The 19,212-nt window shown below is 31.2% G+C and overlaps 1 protein-coding gene and 1 long non-coding RNA gene across 2 annotated transcripts; both read left to right on the top strand.

Moving 5' to 3' along the window:
- Positions 1 to 357: 357 nt before the first annotated feature.
- Positions 358 to 1,156, top strand: LOC107072633 (coagulation factor X). Its single transcript, XM_015332719.1, has 3 exons — positions 358 to 514; positions 623 to 883; positions 975 to 1,156. The coding sequence occupies exons 1-3, from the start codon at positions 358 to 360 to the stop codon at positions 1,154 to 1,156; spliced, it is 600 nt and encodes a 199-aa protein (XP_015188205.1).
- Positions 1,157 to 5,306: 4,150 nt separating this feature from the next.
- On the top strand, positions 5,307 to 5,902 carry LOC149031294 (uncharacterized). The gene is made up of 2 exons (XR_016177854.1): positions 5,307 to 5,542; positions 5,731 to 5,902. It is a non-coding gene; the product is annotated as an uncharacterized LOC149031294 (long non-coding RNA).
- Positions 5,903 to 19,212: the final 13,310 nt, after the last annotated feature.

The following is a 19,212-nucleotide window of genomic DNA, read 5'->3' as shown; positions in this document are numbered from 1 at the left end:
GACTAATTTTTAAACGCAAACTCTTAGCTGAAGTGGTAGACTGCCGGCAGGGAAGAACACAGTTTTTTCCGCCAGGCCCAATTCACTTTCCCTCAGTAAACTGCCTATTTTGGGATACGACGTACTGTCGACTATGATTCCACGAAATGGATGAATATCAGTTACTATCGATCGTGAACCTTGCGAATTTAGAATAATATAATTTTTTTATTTAAACAGATATCAGCTACGGTTACCTGTGAATTCTACAAACGGCACGCGCGTTCTATTTTTGAAGCGTGATCTCAACTATAGTCAGCAAGAAAGTGAGTACTGTAGGATTGCAAAAGTTTACTTATCACTTACTTTCTCACGATCATGAACGACAATGGATCCTTGCTATTCTATTTGCAATATGATCAACGAATGCCAATATCGATGGTCGTTCGTGAAAGTGGCTATAAAATAAAATTAAGAATACAAATATTACAAAGTACCAATATAGCTAAAGTAATAATTAGTAAATTACTTATAAGTGAGACATTCGCACAATTGACGTAGCAAAGTTCGAAATTAGTCATCACTGAGACGTGACATAAGGTAAAAGGCATTTACATTACTTGTAATTATTTGGGCTTTGAAGGAAATTATGCAGTAGAGATAGCAATCATGGAAATCGAAAATCCACTTGTAATGTTACATTGGTTAGTAACGGCGTGTATAAATGATGATTTAATTGAGTCTGAATTCGGTGTAGCTTCAAGATTGAGTAAAACCGCTAAAGGATCATCGAGTTTAGTTCTGCAATCTGCAACATTGCCATATGTTCCTCTTAGTCAATGTAAATCTTCAAAAAATTATGTTGAATCTGAAAATCTTATAATGATGGACAAATTTTGTGCTGGTTATACGAATGATTGGTAACAAATCAAAATTGATATGAAAAAATTAACATATTTAAAAATTATACATACCAATAATTATCTGAATTTTAGGAACATCTGTCTGCGATGGTGACAGTGGAGAAGAGTTGGTATATCGAACTGGAAATTTACGGGTTTTAAGAGGAATCGTTAGTCTTTCTCTTGGTAAAATATTAAGGGCTGGTACAACTATTTGTGACAATAATTCTTATTCTCTTTACACAAATGTATCATCTCATATAAACTGGATCTAAGATATAATTTCTCGATTGCAAACATTTAAATCACTTCCCTCGTGTCACAATTCAACTATGAAAAATTCGAATTCCACTAGACCAGCCCAATTATTCTACTTTCGACAAGTATTACAATATCAACACCATCGATTCTAAATACAACTTTTTGTAAGACCCCTTCTGATCCTGCGAATAGTTATCATTCTTTGCAGAAGTCGTATTGCCAAACATAAAAGAACTATGCTGTTGAAGGTATAAAATTAGTTAGTTGTTTTCACTTGATTTACTTCTGTAATTATGGCTACGAATTAAACGGTACCAGTAATGTACTAATTAATTTACAAAGAGAATGTGGTCAAATATTTCTGTTTGTATTTTGTCTTCATATGTATTGATTACTTAAATAAAATTTTAAAAGTACATTTTAATTTGTTTTTATAAAAATGCTGAGGATGTATTGGATTGTATTGTAAATTTTTATAAAGGACGCATTTATCTAAATACTATTAATTTACTTAAAGCTATACTATAGTTTATTATGTTTTCACCTTCAATTTGAAAACGATAAAGAAAGCGGTACCTAGCTGCATTCTCGTTCTTATATTTTGAGAATGTATTTTATAACACGGATATAAGTTGGTCGTTTTTAAGTTGCGTAGGATGAATAAAACTTAAATGCTTTAGAATCATGTTAAAAGCCAAGGATTTCCACATATTTAATACAAAACGAACTTGTTAGTCATTTGTTAATTCAAGTTTATCGATTACGTATTCAAGGTAATTTTGCCATTTAAGAATTTAAAAACTATAAGAAAAACCTCATGATACTAATTGATCTATTATAATAATTCCATTAAATATATTTCAAAACCGAATAAAGGGTTATTTTGATTTTATTGTATGAAAAGTTATGATCTGTTGGAAGTACTTAGAGTTTTTCTTTTCTTTTTACTTTCACCTATTTATTTCACTCACTTAGGTTTATGTATTTCACAAAGTTATTTGCCAAGTAATTCTCTTTGTTTGATTATTGTAATATTTACACGTGTTAAGTGTTTGTTGTGTTTTCTTGTATGAGAGAGAGATGGGAATGAAAGGAAAAGAAGCAAAGTTTTCACGTACTTCTACTGTTCATCCCCCACTAATAAATTTTCTTAACAAATTGCTTACAGCGCTCAAGAATCCTAAATATTCAACACAGAATGCAGCATAGATATTATTGCTATTATTGAATAGGTTCATAGCTGTTTGTTTGCAAAATAGAAACTTTATTTACAATAGAAGGAACAAAAACGTTTAATTAAAAGTATTGCCCATCACTAGAGACCACTTTCTCCCATCTTTCTGGCAGCATATGAATTCCGCGTTGGAAAAACGACATGTCTTTTAAAGCTATCCAAGAATCGACCAATTTTTTAGCTTCTTTGTAAGAATGAAAACGCTAGTCAGCTAAGCCATGTGCAATCGAACGGAATAGGTGGAATTCGGAAGGGGCTATATCAGGTGAATACAGCGGGTGGGGTAGAACTTCCCATCGAAGCGTTTCCAGGTAGGTTTTCACTGGTTTTGCAACATGCGTTCGACTCAAACGCATCAATTGAAGTCGATAGCGATCCCCCGTGATAGTCTCATTCGGTTGGAGCAGCTCATAATAAATTACACCCTGCTGATCCCACCAAATACAGAGAAGAAGCTTCGAACCATGGATATTTGGTTTTGCGGACGATTTTGATGCATGGCCAGGCTTACCCGATGATTTTCTACGCTTTGGATTATCATAGTGTATTCATTTTTCATCGCCAGTCACGATACGGTGCAAAAAACTTTTTCTTTTCTGCCGTTGAAGCAGTAGTTCACACATGACAAAACGCCGTACGATATCTCTTGGCTTCAATTCATATGGCACCCAATGTCCTTGCTTCTGGATCATTCCTAACATTTTTAAACGTTTTGAAACAGTTGACTCATCAACTTGTAATGTTTTTCTCCAAGTTCTGCTAGCGTCTGAGATCGGTCTTCATCGAGTAATTCCTCCAATTCTCTGTCTTGAAATTTTTTTGGTGCGCCAGAACGTTTTTTATCTTCAAGTTCTAAATCATTATTTTTGAAGCGTCGAAACCAATCTCTGCATGTCGTATCCGACAGAGCATTGTCACCATAAGTCTCAACAAGAGTTCTATGTGCTTCAGCTGCCGATTTTTTTTGAATAAAGTAGTGCAATAAAATTCCCCGCATATACACTTTAATTGGCACAAAAGTAAACATTTTCAAAACTAATAAAAAATTACTTTGTTTACACTAAAGTGAACTATTATACACTGAAATGTCAGGTTAGATACAGTACTTACTTGCAAGTGCGTTACCATTCGAAATTTCAAGCACAGAGTACTGCTATTGCCATTTTTTATGAAACAGCGAGAACTTATTCAAGGTCCTTATATGTGGTTGGCAAAGTTAATAGTAAATGAGCTATCTTGTCAGTCTCTTCTAATTTAGTACCGGCAGCAAGTAGGTCGGAAACTAATTCATCGAAAATCATTAAATTCTTTGTCAAAGGTGTATAACCTTGTAATTTTAATTCAAGTTATCTCCTGCGTAATGAGAGTTGAGTAGCTAAGCTTTTATGTTCATAAATATCGTCCAAACTTTTAAGTATTTGTGCGCAGTTCTATCTGATTTAGAAAATTCAAAAAATGAATCTGAGAGATACTCAATGATTATGCTCTTCGCAGTCTTTTCTGCTTTCATCCATTAATCTGTAATTGTTTCTGGTACTTCGTTGTCAATCACTTGAAACGCGTCTAGTTCACAGATTAACGCACGAATTCTAAACTTCCAAACATTATACTGCTCACCATTAAACGGCTTTATGTTTCTTTTCAATTTTGAGTTTTCCATTTGTTTGTATTAATTTATCGCCACGCATTGAGTCCTCGATCGCGGTACGGCCCTTAGGCTATAGATTGAGAGAGGGAATGTATGCTTATCGCTAGCTGCAGACCGATGGAGGGGATACAACGTCTTTTATGACGTCATGATTTCTTTGTCTTCTAGTCGAATGTTTAAACAAGGGGTGCGGCGAAGCGATGGAGCCGCCGAAAATATGATCGTTCTTTGTTCTAGGACAAAGCGATTAGAAAAAGGTGAGAAAAAAAAAGAATAACTATTTTCACGAATATGTACGTTACTCTCGTTGACTTTAGAAATTGAGTTGTGTAAGTCTGTCCAAAGCCTGGTATGAGACTTCCTTAAATTCCAAACCCTTTGTGATAACTGGCTGGGGATTCTCGACTTCGTTGTTTTCTAATCCGTTGTACAAAGCACAATTTATTTACACACACAAAAATAAATTTTACACGCAGCACGCAGGTGGACTTTGTGCGTAACCTGGGCCAATAACCTGTATTATTATTGGGTTCTTATAAATGAAAAATAACACAAAATATAATATTAAATCAGAAAACATCTATATTTAATTGCACAAGGAATGGCACGTCTTTACCGGAGGGCTGTTTCGAATAGACTGAAAAAAAGGAACAATGGTGTACACCTATAAGGCTTACGACTCGCTCTCAATATCGGCGACATCTATGACGTCAGCCGATCTCCACAGCATGCAAGTTCATACGTGTTAAAGAAAACCATAGAGATACTACAGAAAACTCCACTCGGAAATTGGGAGGAAACGATATTCCGTTGTTTAAAAAAAACGAAGTTATTGAATGATTTTACTACATTCTTTATCAAAAACAAAAGCTGTACCCATTGGTTGACTATGGGGAGAGGATCCTTCTGCTATTGGTCGATAATATTCATAATCTCCTTCCCTCTTCAAAAGGGTGTGTGTTACTCTTTTATGATATAAATATGTGAAAGAAAGTAAGAAAGTGAGTCTTTAGTCTTCAAACCCTAGTCTATCAGTTTTTAATCTGTATCAGTCTGTATATCTGTTTGTCTGTATCGGTTCCTTAGTCCTTAGTTCTCAGTTCAATAATTATACTTTCAGTCTGTTATATTCATAGAAATATTATAGATAGAGGAGACGAACCATAGGCGGCTGTGTAAGTGGAAATGTCTCTGCATAAACAAGGTTGATGTTGTCTCTCTCTAATTCATGTGGTACCGGTGCATGCGCATTAGACTTGTCGTGCCATATGTTCATAAAAATTCTATGTACATGTTCTGGTGTAAGTCTGTCTTATCGTAAAAGCTCGTTAGATGTTCGTTAATGTTTACTAATTATAAAATTATTACAGTAGTACGAATTAAAATAGAAATAATAATTTGTGAATCAATTTGCTACTGTAATGTAAATGTGATGTAATGTGAGTGAAAAATGACTAAGTTCTGTATTTTGTGTAAAAAACAGTATGTTCCTGGTGACTACAAAAGTACTTTTCATTGGTAAGAAAAATAAAATAATTGTTAAACTTAATAATTTACTTGTTATATAAAAGTGTGAAATTTTCATGTGCAAAGTTATAATTATTTGTGTAACGAGTTTTATTAATTTAATATGTAAGGTTATGTAAATATTATCAAAACATCTTGTGTTATATATTTTGATAGCAAAAGATAATTGTATGTTGCAGTTTTCCTAAAAACAATGAACAACGACAGAAGTGGATGACTGTTCTAAACATTTTCAAATATCCAGTAAATGCTAGAGTTTGCAGCGATCATTTTGATAGTAATTCTTATCACCTAAATAAAGAAAAGTGTAACAAATAAAACATTTCTTATTCTATTCATTTTTTTATAACTTACTAATATTTACAAACTTATTGATTTACGTGATCCTTACTATTTTTACTAAGTATTCTTGAATAGAAAAACATATAAATAAAAAAGTTATTGGCAAGATTCGAACTCGTGCCGTACTAAAATCAGCTACCTTAACCTCTACTAGCAGACTAATGCGCATGCACCGCTCAGCGCAAGTTAGAGAGAGACAACTTCGACCTCTCATGTTCTATCTCTTTTTTTTTTCGCCGACAGGTTTTATGCTGGCTTGCCTCCTCTATGTGTAGTATCTTCGTCTGCGTATTTTATCGGTCAGTTTATCAGTTTATTAGTCAATCAGTCGGTTTTATATTCATAACTCTTTTGTATTCTGTATTTTTGTAACCACGCCACTTTTTAGTAAACTTTTTGTAAATACCGTTCAACATCACATAATTAATTCGATAAACTATCACACATATTATATATTTCATCATCATTCATCATCAGTCAGTTATTATTTCTCTCTGTCTGAACCCCACAATAGGAAAATTATCTGCAAAAAAATTGTGATAACCATTGATAAAGATATAACAAATTAACGGAAAGACTATCATGTACCTCAGTTTCAAAAAAAAATATACTATATTTACTTAGCTTAGGACGGGATATCTTTCCATTGACAATCATCTTACGATTTTTGTGTCTAACTGTTGCCATCGCATTCGGCATTCTATCTTAATTACAAGAATTTGGAATATGGTTGTTATTGTTAGCTACTCAAACAAAAAAATCATACCGGTGCCTATTTGTTTTATACGCAATAGCATTATGAAAATAAATAAACCCTACGATTAGCTTACTTCTGATGCTGTGCATTCGTCTCCAAACTTTTTTTTTGAAGGTTTCATTTCTAACTTGTATGATCTGAAACTTCTTTATTTCAAGAATATATTAAATTAATTAGATAGGGACCATATTAAAGCAAAATTCAAAATTGCATTTATTTATTATTAGCATTTTCATAATTATTAATACTGTTCTCTTTTTAAAAATTAAATTGTTTATATTTGTTGATACGCTAATTGACCCAAAATCTAAAGATTTCAGTGAACACTTTTTGACTTGTTTTTTTAAGATTATTTGTAGTTGGTGTCCTAGGAGTTTACTCGAAAGTTTGAAGATAACATAACACGAAATTTTTCAAGACTCCAGTGTAAAATACCAATATTACACTTTTCGACTTGTTGTTTCGAGATAATTTATAATGATGTGATTTATTTTGTTAGTATAATTTTCAATTTCCCGTTTTCATCTACATTCTTGCACGATATAACAAACATTTTAGGATAGACGAAATAAAGACATTACAAAAAACATATAGAAAATACTGCTGGACTGAACGAAGGTTCTGGTAAAATGCAATGAGAGATTTAATAAAGATATTGTCTAGAAATGTTTTTTCAACTCTATAGCATGCCACACTTCGAGACCCTTATTATTTATAACATATCTCGTCTTTATTCTTTGGACCACAAACTTATCTTTCTAAATACTCTCGTCTAAATAAAGATCTGAACAACGAAAGATCTAAAAAATGCATTGAATCGTATCGCTCTCTCAGCTTAGCGAACTGTGTACACTACGAGTCTCAAATTTCAGCCCCGTGGTAAGCTCCACCAATTCACGCTGGGCGTTCAATATCTTAAAAATGTTTTTATTTTATTGAAAAATTAGTATAAGTTTCTTAAATACGCAAATATTACAATTAGTAATATAATTTTCTGATATGCGACTTAAAATGTGACAGTAATTTATATGCTTTTGAATGAAATTTGTCAGCTGCTCCTAATATATTCTACAGTTTTCTCTAATTCTTTTTCTCTGATATATTTGATAATCTTTTCATTTTTTTTTGTAAAATATTGCAGAATATACAATTATTATATTCTATATATTTCATAATTGTTAATTACAATATTTGCGAAATAAATAATTTAATATTAATTTTTCAATAAAATAGAAACATTTTTAAATAGAAAAGATATGACACGTTTGGTAAAAAAAAAAAACAGACCACGCACCTTCTTTCTTTATTTCGACCGTCGGTTCGTTTCGACCGTCGTTCAAACGGCTGGCTATCTGCGGCGAGTTTAAAGGCCCAATAAAGCTTCTCATAGACTATTACAAGGGTTTCCAATTTGTAAAAAAATCGGAGAGGGAACGATCGCAGCCACTCCTTGTAAAAAATATATTAAATTACCGCAGCGGCAAACTATAATAATCCTATAATAAAAAATAAACCTAAGATGTGATACTTATCTATGTTAAATAATTTGATGAAATTTATTCACTGTAATAACTAGTCATAGTCTATATTATATCTGTTAAAGTTTTTTGTAATATTTTTTTTGCTTTTGTAATGTATGTTAAAAAGAGACTGAAAAAAAATATTCTTTTTCAAAGTAAAAATAAGGAATTACGTTGTCCTCTCAGAGGGGAAAACCTAGTGCAAAGGATTAGAAATGATAAAAATGGGATATGCAGACAAAATAAGATACTAGAAAGATAGATAGGACAGCGAAAGGAAGTCAACGTAGAGAATAACGGGATGAAGAAGTGATTGAATTTTTTAGAGAAACGCGACTTTTATACGCGACTTTTAAACTTAGGTTACAGCATCTATCGATATAACTCGTTTGGGGAAAAAAATCAAGACTTGCTCACGCATGTGCTGTAACAACACGAACGCTCTTTTTTCCTCCTTTTTTGTGTGATTATTACTTTCAATACATTTCGCAAAGCGTCTATGTGAACACGTGCTTTTAAGAAATAATTTTCTCTGTGACTTTACTCAAACGGCTTTCGCCATTTTAGATTATCGCGTATTATAGTTTGTACGATCCGAAAGGATCGTACGGTAATTAGCAGTATTCAAAATTCGCGCGCATCCACCTCCATCGATCAAAATTCTAGATCGATACTCATGGTGAGCATCGATCAACTACTAGTAACTACCGAAGCGCCCCTCTAGTCACCCCCACCTCTCGCCTCCCCACTTCTCACTCCCAGTCCGTACGCCCTGCTGGGGCCAGTATAAAGGGACATTCTTACAGTCCATTATATGAAGCCTGTGAATATACATCGAAATCAAAGGAGTTAAGTAAAATTAGTTAAGGAACGTAAGCGAAGCGAGCGAGAGGTGAGATCTTTCCATTATATACATTTTATATTGACGGTATTTTCCCGCGTGGTAATACCACGTGGTGGACTCTCATTTTTATAATTAAACCACATCCAGGGTTTTTATGCCGCAAGGCTTTTCCCTGACGAGCCAATAAAAAAAGGCATTGTTTCTTTGTTTGGCTCAATCACGTGTTTTATTTTACACCTAATCCATTATTCTCCACTCCATAGCACACAATTAATGATCAGAGGAATTTTCATTGAAGAATCCTTTGGTCATAACATAGTTTGTTAAGCAGTTCGAACTTACAAATATAGTAGCTATTTATTGTCAGTTCAGGAGCTTAATTAGAATTTTGGTAAGCGATTATGATTATATTTACTATTCACCTTCGGTGATAATAAATTGACGATTCTCCTCTCATCAATGGTATAAATTTGTGCACTCATACTGGTTTTGCAAAAAAAAATTATGACATATCTATTCTTCTTATTTATTTTAATTTTAAGTTTTAAAATTTAAAAAAAAATTCTTTTATTACATTTTAATAAATTTTATCATTTATTTCTCTCTATTAATGTATTTTAAAACACTTTACATATTTTTTTTTATTATAACAAGCGTAGGAAAGTCTTAATTACTGATTAAGATTAATAATTAACAAAAATAAGAAAAGTCTTGATATATTTTCGTGATTTTTTGAGAAATTTTAGCAGTCTAATCATTGATATTTATTTTGAAAATAGTGAGAATTGAGAACATATACAAATGCTAATAAAAAAGAAACTCTTTTAAGGTTTCTAGTCACTTAAGACATTTTATTTTCAACTTATTTAAACTCTATTATGTATCTTTACATATAAAAATAAAAAAAAAAAAAAATTTACCTCCCAAGATTCGAACCCTAAAAGACTCGGCCCAATATTGGAACGAACCGCCGAATCGTTGTCATTATCCTAAACCTATTATATACCATTGCTTACTTCAGAAGTAAATTTAAACACTAGATAGCATCATAAGCATTTTTAATGGCAAATATCTCAAAAATTATTGAATAGTGGCTCCTATAACACTATATATTCGTAAAAAGGTAAGCAAAATCTATCATCCTGCAAAATTTGAACAAAATCCGAGAGGGCAAGACCTTGCGCTGTCCTTGTCAGTGGTGAAACTTAATAAAAAGTATCAGGTAAGAGAGTAATCATATTTTTTTAAATATATCTCGAAAAGTAAGGAAGATAAAATATTTTAATACTGAACCTTTTTTGTAGCAAATAAAATTGTCTACAAAACATAATTAATACAAAATCGCTTTATCTCGCTTACTTTTAGAGATATTTTCAAAAATGTAAGAAAATGTGGAAATAGTTTTTTAATTTTTTTAATATATCTCGAAAAGTGAGGAAGATAATATATTTTAGTACTGAACCTTTTTTGTAGCAAATAAAATTGTCTACAAAACATAATTAATACAAAATCGCTTTATCTCGCTTACTTTTTGAGATATTTTCAAAAATGTAAGAAAATGTGGAAATAGTTTTTTAATTTTTTTAATATATCTCGAAAAGTGAGGAAGATAATATATTTTAGTACTTTACCTTTTTTGTAGCAAATAAAATTGTCTACAAAACATAATTAATACAAAATCGCTTTATCTCGCTTACTTTTTGAGATATTTTCAAAAATCTATCATGCTGTCACAGATGCGCGCGAGACTCTCGAGCTATAGAGAATATAGAAGAAAAAGAGAATATATTTAAGAAAAAGGGTTTCATCGCATTATACTGTTTACATTTAGACGAAGCTAACAATAGGTTGTCTATCTTTCTTGCACGCATGGAAGTTAGGAGTTTGCGCATGCGTGCCATGGCGAACTACGTCACAATGAGTAAGAGCAGGATAGCTTCATTTTCTGTTTCTTTCTACAAAGGCGTAGGACTAAGGGAGTAATTACCTGTCTTTAAATTGGTATATTTCCTACAGGTAAATATTTATAAATATAAATTCAACACCAAAATTTAAAAAATAAATTAAAAATTCATATGAAAAAGAAAATTTTTTTAAATAACCCGTTTTAAGCGAAATATCGAGCAAAAACCGTTTTCACCCCTTGATTTTTAATAGAAGGGATGAAAAAAAAATTTTTTGTTTCCCTACGATTGTTCTTTGTAGTTTTTTAAAGATAATTAAAAAAAAAAATTCTAAAAAGTCCAATTTTTATATTTTTTATTGAATTTTCATTTTTTTAGTACTTTGAACCGTCGTAGGGGTGAAAGGGTGCGTTTTAGGGGAAAAATGGTCTGATATAGATAGGCCTAAAATTTTATGCTCTACAACTTTTATTTGAAACTTTTTTTGATATTTTCAACATATAATCCAAAAATCGTATTTTGGGGTAGTTATTAATTTTTTTCACCCCTTTCCCGGTGGTTGAGAACTTTTTTACTTTGCCCACAGTATTGTACGCATTTTTCTGATAATTTCCATATTTTTTCAGCCGTATAGCTCAAAAACCCGATTTCAGGGCTATTTTGACTGGACTAATTCTATACCTGTTTGTAGGTAGAAGCGATAGAAGAGTAGAAGAATAAACAGAGATAAGCACGTAGGTAGGCAACAAAAGAATAAGGTCCAAACGAACCAACGGTCGAAATAAAGAAAGAAGGTGTATAGCTGCTTCTATGCCACTAAACGTGGCCTTTTCATAGCCGCGTCCTTTCGCTGGCGTTTTTCATTTTTTCAAATCACTCCCTATTTATAAGAAGTTTTCACTTCAAAAAGATGGAACTTACTTGTAATAAAGAAGGTTATTGGTCAGAAGACTCGATGGATTGTCTTACAATTTCATTAAGGGAGTATTCTGGTCTAGAAATTTGAAAAAATCTATTTTTTTTTATATATATATTTTTAAAGCTTAATCTTTTAAGAATATGTCTTTAAGAGAATTTTTCAAAATTTAAATTATTTTCGGAGATATAGCTGTTTTAGTGACGCAGTATCCTGTATCCTACCCTTATTACGCGAAACTTTGAACGCGTTTTTCTCGAAACTACTTTTTTCTAGGTGGTTGACATGATATCTCAAGTTCAACTTGACCGATTCTTTTGAAATTTGGTGGGAATCTTCTTTATACATCTCTCTATCTGCTGACTCTTGGATTCTGAATAATTTTAATTTTTAGTATTTTTAAAAAATTCGAGGTCAAAAAAAAAGAAATCAAAAAATTTTTTTTCATATCAACGCCATTTTGTGAATTTTTCTTTTTTTGCTCAGGGTAACCCGATAGCGACATCTTTACGGATTAAGAATTTTCCAAATTTTTGTGTTTCAGATCACTACAATGGTTGGAATCATGTCAACCAGAGTGTACCATTTTTTTTGTAGCCCCCACTTCATCGGCCTGTATTTCTACGAATTTTTAATTTTTTTTACAATTTTATTTTGTATTCTTAACATGTTAATAAACATCATATAAAAAAATGGGTACTAAAAGTGTTTTTCATTTTTTTTTATCTTAGTTTGAAAAATGCCTAAAATTTAGGCTTCTAGACCAGAATACCCCCTTAAGAAGTTGGTTTGAAACAACGGACCAGGAATGGTAATTCCAACTGGTTGTTTATGGTTTCTAAGAGGTATCATTATTATGCTTCTTGGTGAAGAAATGGTAAAATTATACAAGAACTTGTGACTTATATGTTCTCTGTACAAGTATTTCTCATCATTTTTTCACGATGTAATTTATAAATAATACACGATGATATCTTCATGTATAAACGTATCAACCTTTTACCTTTAATCACGTATGAAAAGGGAGAATAATAACCGAGAAAGTACCGAAAAGGGTTATTATTTATTATAAGAAATTGTAATAATTCATTAATTGATATAGGAACAAATTTTCTTTTTTAAACGATATTTTCTAAATAAATATTTTTAAATTATTAAATATAATTTATTGTTAAATGTGATTTGTAAAAACGTTGAAAGTAACGGTTTTTATGGGATCTATCACATTTGCAGTCATCTATGGGAATATAATTTGTACTCTAAAAAAAACGAGATCAATAACAGTTTGCAAGAAAACAAGAGTAGAAATTTCTAAAAAATTCTTATCTTCACTGATTTATCTTATTTCGGTATTGTAACTAGTAACAAACTGAGCGATTTCGTGTTACTAAAATCGCTGTATCGAATTCTCCAAAGAGAAACATTTTTTTCATGATTTGTTTTTGCATTTTTATATTTCTTATTTTTATCTGTGTATAGTATGTTCAATTAATATTTCTTTTCTTTGCTTCTTCTCTTTTTCCCCTTTTTGTGTTTGCAGAAAAAAAGGAAATCATACTTTTTTTTAAATACATTCCCTACAAGTATGGAGGGTAGAGGTAAGGAGTAAAATCTATTATAGAAGAAAATGTGAAAAAGTGTCCAGCGTTTTCTGTCAATAACAGTTCAAAAACCTTCCAGAATGGCGCTAGTTTAGACACTTGGTATGGTATGAATTTAGCAATTGTAAATGTATTGTAATTGTTTATTTCTCAATCCTACTCTAATAATATTTGGCGCTTTCTTTAAAATTTACCATGATGCTAATGTGGCGCCACCTCAATTGGTTCGATTCGACGGACACTTTTCATATACAGAGATGTTACTCCTTACCTCTACCCTCCATACCTACAAGGTTATTATAACATATTTTGGAGAAATAAAAGAAAAGAACATAGAATAAAATTATTTAAACATACTACTTTAAAATAATAAAAATAAGAAATAAAAAATAAAAATCAAATAAAGGGGAAGGGAGGAATTTAAAATAAGTATGGTGTGCAGATGGTATATAATATAAAAAGTCAATTAAAAGTTCATGTATTTTAGGTTTGTTAGTGAACTTATTTTTTTTATATTAGTGCAAACTTATAATTAACATTATTTAAGAAATAATATGCTTTTGATGGCTATGATTGGACTTAGGCTGCTTTTAGAATAAACTTTATCATCACTTCATTAACCAGCTAATTTTCGTACTACATAATTTTAATGTTTTCACATATATTAGGAACGAGTTGCTTTAACACTAAATATACTACCACTTTCAGTATACCTATTTCTACCACACTAGTAAAAACGACTGGTGTATACAAAACATGCTTTTTGAGGCTTCCAGTCTTTATTTACTTTTAAAAAATAACAAAAAATATTTCACAATAATAATTTTAATAGGTAAATGGATTTATAGACATTTTTAAATGAAAAAAACGCCTAATTATTTACAGAAATCAAATGTTACATGAAGTAGAAATTTTGAATTTAAATGGCCTGACCAGTCAAAATGACTGATCTGGTATATTTAGTGTTGAAGTGAAAAGATCATGTAAAAATGTAACTAATAGAGTAACTAACTCGACTATTTTGGAAAATTGACCGTACCAACTTTCAATATGAACAACTAACTTATACATAGAAAGTAATAAAATAGTTAAGCTCACTATGTGTGTTTAAAATGACCGATATTCACACACGCTATACGCTTAACGCATACATTTAAACTAAATTTTCTATTTGTGTATAGCCAATTATTTAGTATGAACAATTAAAAACGGCACCACGAGGTCCACTAAATATATTTCAATAGATTTAAAGACCTAAATTAAATGTAGGTAACAACCCTCGTATAGCACGGTACAAAATGCCGTTTTGTGTGAAACTGTGTTGTATAGGACACAGAGCTTGTACAAAAATGAGGTTACATTTCGATAACTTGTTGAAAACAAATATTTTTTGGAAATTCCTCATAAAAAACTTAATTTGTATTAAAAATATAAATGTATTAGGATGCTCAGGCCACGTGTTGCTGTGGCATTTTTATAAAACGTTGACTTAACATAACTCTAAACTATTTAGTGCTGTCAGATTATTATTCTTTAATAATTTCTGGAAATTAAAATTAGGTATAAGCCAACAAAAAATTTTTAAAACAAATTATCTGGTATCAAGACCGGAAATGAGACTAACAAAATAAATACTGAAAATTCAGGAACGGATAAATATGGTATATTTGGTAATATTATAAAAACAGTAAAGTCACATAAATCTGATAATAATAAATCAGGTATAACACTAACAAATAATTGAGCCGTTCAGTGCACACACATCGATTAATTCAGTGAAACAATAAGTTGAAAAATGCGATGAAATAATGTATATTGTTGTATTACTTATTATTCAATGGCCAAAAAAATGTTGCCGTTTAATGGTGTTAATCCTTATTATTCAGGAAAGTTATTATAAATATAAAAAGTTATGACTATACCAAGTGCTTTGATACTTAAATTTAAGATTTTTCAAAAAGTGGAGGTAATCGATGTATGCAGTGAACGGCTCAATTCTGATGATTCTGAATCAGAAATGTCTGAGTCAACTCAGAAAGAAAAATCAAGTAAAACAATTGAACTACATCAAATGCCTTTAAGCAATGATAAATCTGTGATTGAAACAGATGTACACAATAATCAGAATCACAATAATAAAAGTGAAAAACACATTGAACCCGAACCCAGAAGGAGTGATAGGATAAAACGCAAGCCTCATGTTTCATATGAGAAAATTAATATAAGCAATGATTATTTATTGTGTGCCACATCTATCATATGCTTAATTCCGAATTCAGTTAGTGAAATAAAACATAGACACGATAGAGAAAAATTGGAAAAGGCTATGAATGATGAAATAACTTCTCCTATGTTGAATAAAACTTGGGATTTAGTTACAAAGCCTGAAAATAAAAATATTGTTGATGGATATTTGCAATAAAGAACGATGAATTTGGAAATCCTTCTAAATATAAAGCTCGCCTAGTTGCTTGCCGTTTTAGTCAACAATATTTAATTGATTACAATGAAACTGTTGCTCCTGTAGCAAAGATTTCAAGTTTCAAATTTATAATTGCATTTTCTAATCAGCATAATCTATAAATTCATTATATGGATGTAAAAACTGCATTTTTGAACGGTACATTGAAAGAGGAAATTTATATAAGAGTTCCTAAATGTGTAAAATGCAATTCTAATCAAGTTTGTAAATTAAACAAAGCTCTTTATGGATTAAAACAAACCGCGAGGTGTTGGTTTGAAACGTTTAAAAAAGCTTTAATAGAAAAAGGATTTCGGAATTCATTAGTTGATCGAAGTATTTACATATTAGACAGACGTGATGTATCGAAGAATATTTATGTTGTACTGTATATTGATGATTTAGTAATAGCTACGGCTAATAATGATACAATGGATAAATTTAAAAATTATTTGAAGCATAAATTCTATATGACGGATTTGAAAGATATAAAACTTTTTCTTGGAATAAAAATTGAAAAATACAATAATGTATCTTATTTCTGATATATAGAAAAAAAAATTAAAAAACAAATAAACAAAAACATTTTTTTTTAAATATATAAATTATTAAAAAAAAATAAAACAATGGAAATGAAAAATAGATTTTAAAATCGTTGTAATTTAAAACCCGATGAAACGAAAAAAATACGACCAAAATTGTTCTGTTCTTTTTCAAGCATCTAAAGGAATTAGTAGCAACAAAAAAAAATACTTTTATGTGCGAGCCCATAAAGATATCTCTAATTCACAGAAAGACTGTCATCTACCTGAGTTACAGAAAAGGATATATTATATTTACTTAGGTTAGGACAGGGTATCTTTCCACCGACAAACATTCTACAATTTGTGTTTTTATCTATTGCTATCACATTCGGCATTTCATCTTGATGGATAGAATTTTGAAAATGTTAGTTTTTGTCAGCTTTTTACACCCCAAGGTCGTTTCCTTTGCATGAGAACAGAATATAAAATCAGGTAAGGTCCGTTGAAATTTTATCTATATTTATAATCTTTATTATCGATACGATAAGATTCATGTCTATAGTTTTTTAAAGTATATGGACGTTTTTTTAGCGCTCCTCCCTACTTCTCAAATCCTTTTGTTAAGGATACTTTACCCTGTCCATTAAAAAAAAATCTTCCCATTTCTCCACTGGACGTCTACGACGATACATCTTAGACGACCTTTAAGGAAAAAACTGAAAAAGCGACAAAGAGTTGACGATATCTGACAAAGAAGGCTAAGTACCACTATCATTTATATTTATTATAAACAAGACTTCGTCGTTTCATTTGCATACAGGCGAAGTCAGAGTAAGGTAAGTCAATTAGATTGTCCAATTTTTGCTTGGACGACATTATATTTTCTGATATATTAACTAGGGTTTGGTAAGAAGCAAAGCTTTTCTTAAACAAACAAATAAGGTTTTATTTTACTAGCAATTTACCTCGATCATATTTCTTCTCTCATTTCTTCTTTCATTATACCACATTCTCATTATCATAGTTTATCGCTAACTCCAGAAGATTTTATTTTTGATATAACTGCTCAACAAGACAAAGTATGCCACAAACTAGAGCTACAAAGTGTGAAACTAGGCAGAAAAAAACGATTAGAGGTGTTCCGAAGAGTTCAACAGAACACGTTCCAGCATTACGTGCACGCCAAAAGGCGTTATTGAATGTGCGGTCTAATACTTCTAATGCGGGTAATAATGCGTGCATTGTTCAAAATAGTGAAAACGATCATCGTAAGTACTTAAATATATTCTAATCAATATATTTCTTCATTAATTTTTATTGCTTATAGATCACATATATAATCGCCATATGTCATGTTTAAAACATTTATTGTTATACTCTATTTAGGTGATTCTTCAGGTAATATTAGAATTAATTTTGTAGATATTTCTCCAGTTGATAGAAATCCTGATATTCCGTACTCACAGTTTTTAAGGAATAAAGTTGCCCATGATGAGCTTTTCAAGAAATTTCTCAACAATATGTTCGGTTATACATGCTCCGTTTGCAATCGTTTATGGTTCCACAATGATTTAAAACCACCACGAGCAGAACATGAAGAACTCTTACTTATAATAATTGAAAATTTTAATGCAATTAATGATATTTTACTGTGTAACACGTGTTACCAATCAATAGAGAAGAAAATTATTTCAACAATGTCTACATACAACAGTTTTAAATATCAAAACATACCTGCGTCTTTGCCACCACTTAATTTAATTTCCGAAAGAGCTATCTCTCCGCGAATTCCATTTATGCAAATTAGACGGTTGAGAAGCATCCATGGCCAATACAGAATTTATGGCCAAATTATTAATATACCAGTTGAGGTGGACAATATGGTGAAATATTTACCTAGCAATATTGATGATGATCATTGCATTAACGTTCATATCAAGAAAAAAAATTCACAAATCAAGCTACTTAGTGGGAATGGTTAATAAAAGAACGATTCGTTCACGGCTTCAGTACTTGATTCAAACTCCACTTTATGAATTCTACGATATTAAAGTAGATGAAAGCTTTTTCAACTATGAACATAACATTAATGAAATTCATCGAGAAGACGTAAGTAAAGATATACCGATCGATGAAATTCTAACAGCACAACAACAGACTCTGATGTAAAATGATGACGAATATTTACGGATTGCACCTGAACAGTATAATCTTCCACGAAGTATTATTTTTGATGAACATGCTGAAGAACTTTCTTTCCCATCGACTTATTTAGACTATTTCCGAACATTCAGAGATGGAATAAATTCAACATCATTCACAATAGCGACTAGTGAATTACGGAGATCAGACCGGCATGGAGTTATTACGTATCACTTATTATACGTTGCTATAAAAATAATAAGATTAGGAGTTCGTGATTCACTTACTATTGCATTCAATCATGTGGGAAAAAATACGAATATTACACTTCAGCAGATTGAATCAGACGAGTATATTAACACTTAGCCGACCACGCACGCCGCAGCGAACTGTACGGTTTCCTCCACGCTCGAGCAACCAAAACTACGCTGTCCACCACGCATTTTTCGCAAGTGACGCGTACTGATATGCGGTATTTGAAATCAAAGTAGTTTGAAAATTATTTAAGTGTTAATTATATCTTGGGGTAACAATTTTATTTAACGATTTTACATATTGTTTATACAAAATACCAATATATCCCGATAATTCTTAGGTTTGTTTATGGTTTTATGATCCTCCTAAACTTTCCCTTTAGTTTCTGAATAGAG

This window comes from Polistes dominula, unplaced genomic scaffold (genome assembly GCF_049000335.1).
Source record: "Polistes dominula isolate Pdom_NZ unplaced genomic scaffold, Pdom_raw_medaka contig_338, whole genome shotgun sequence".
NCBI lineage: Eukaryota > Metazoa > Arthropoda > Insecta > Hymenoptera > Vespidae > Polistes > Polistes dominula.
The sequence above is the reverse complement of the archived record's forward strand: the minus strand, read 5'-3'. Positions and strand labels throughout refer to the sequence as shown.

Excerpts from the sequence above, each read along its gene's own strand:
- LOC107072633 (XM_015332719.1), top strand. The coding sequence starts at position 358 with ATGAACGACAATGGATCCTTGCTATTCTATTTGCAATATGATCAACGA. Across the intron at positions 515-622 it reads AATTAGTAAATTACTTATAA|GAAATTATGCAGTAGAGATA; the intron begins GTGAGACATTCG and ends TGGGCTTTGAAG. Across the intron at positions 884-974 it reads GATGGACAAATTTTGTGCTG|GAACATCTGTCTGCGATGGT; the intron begins GTTATACGAATG and ends TCTGAATTTTAG.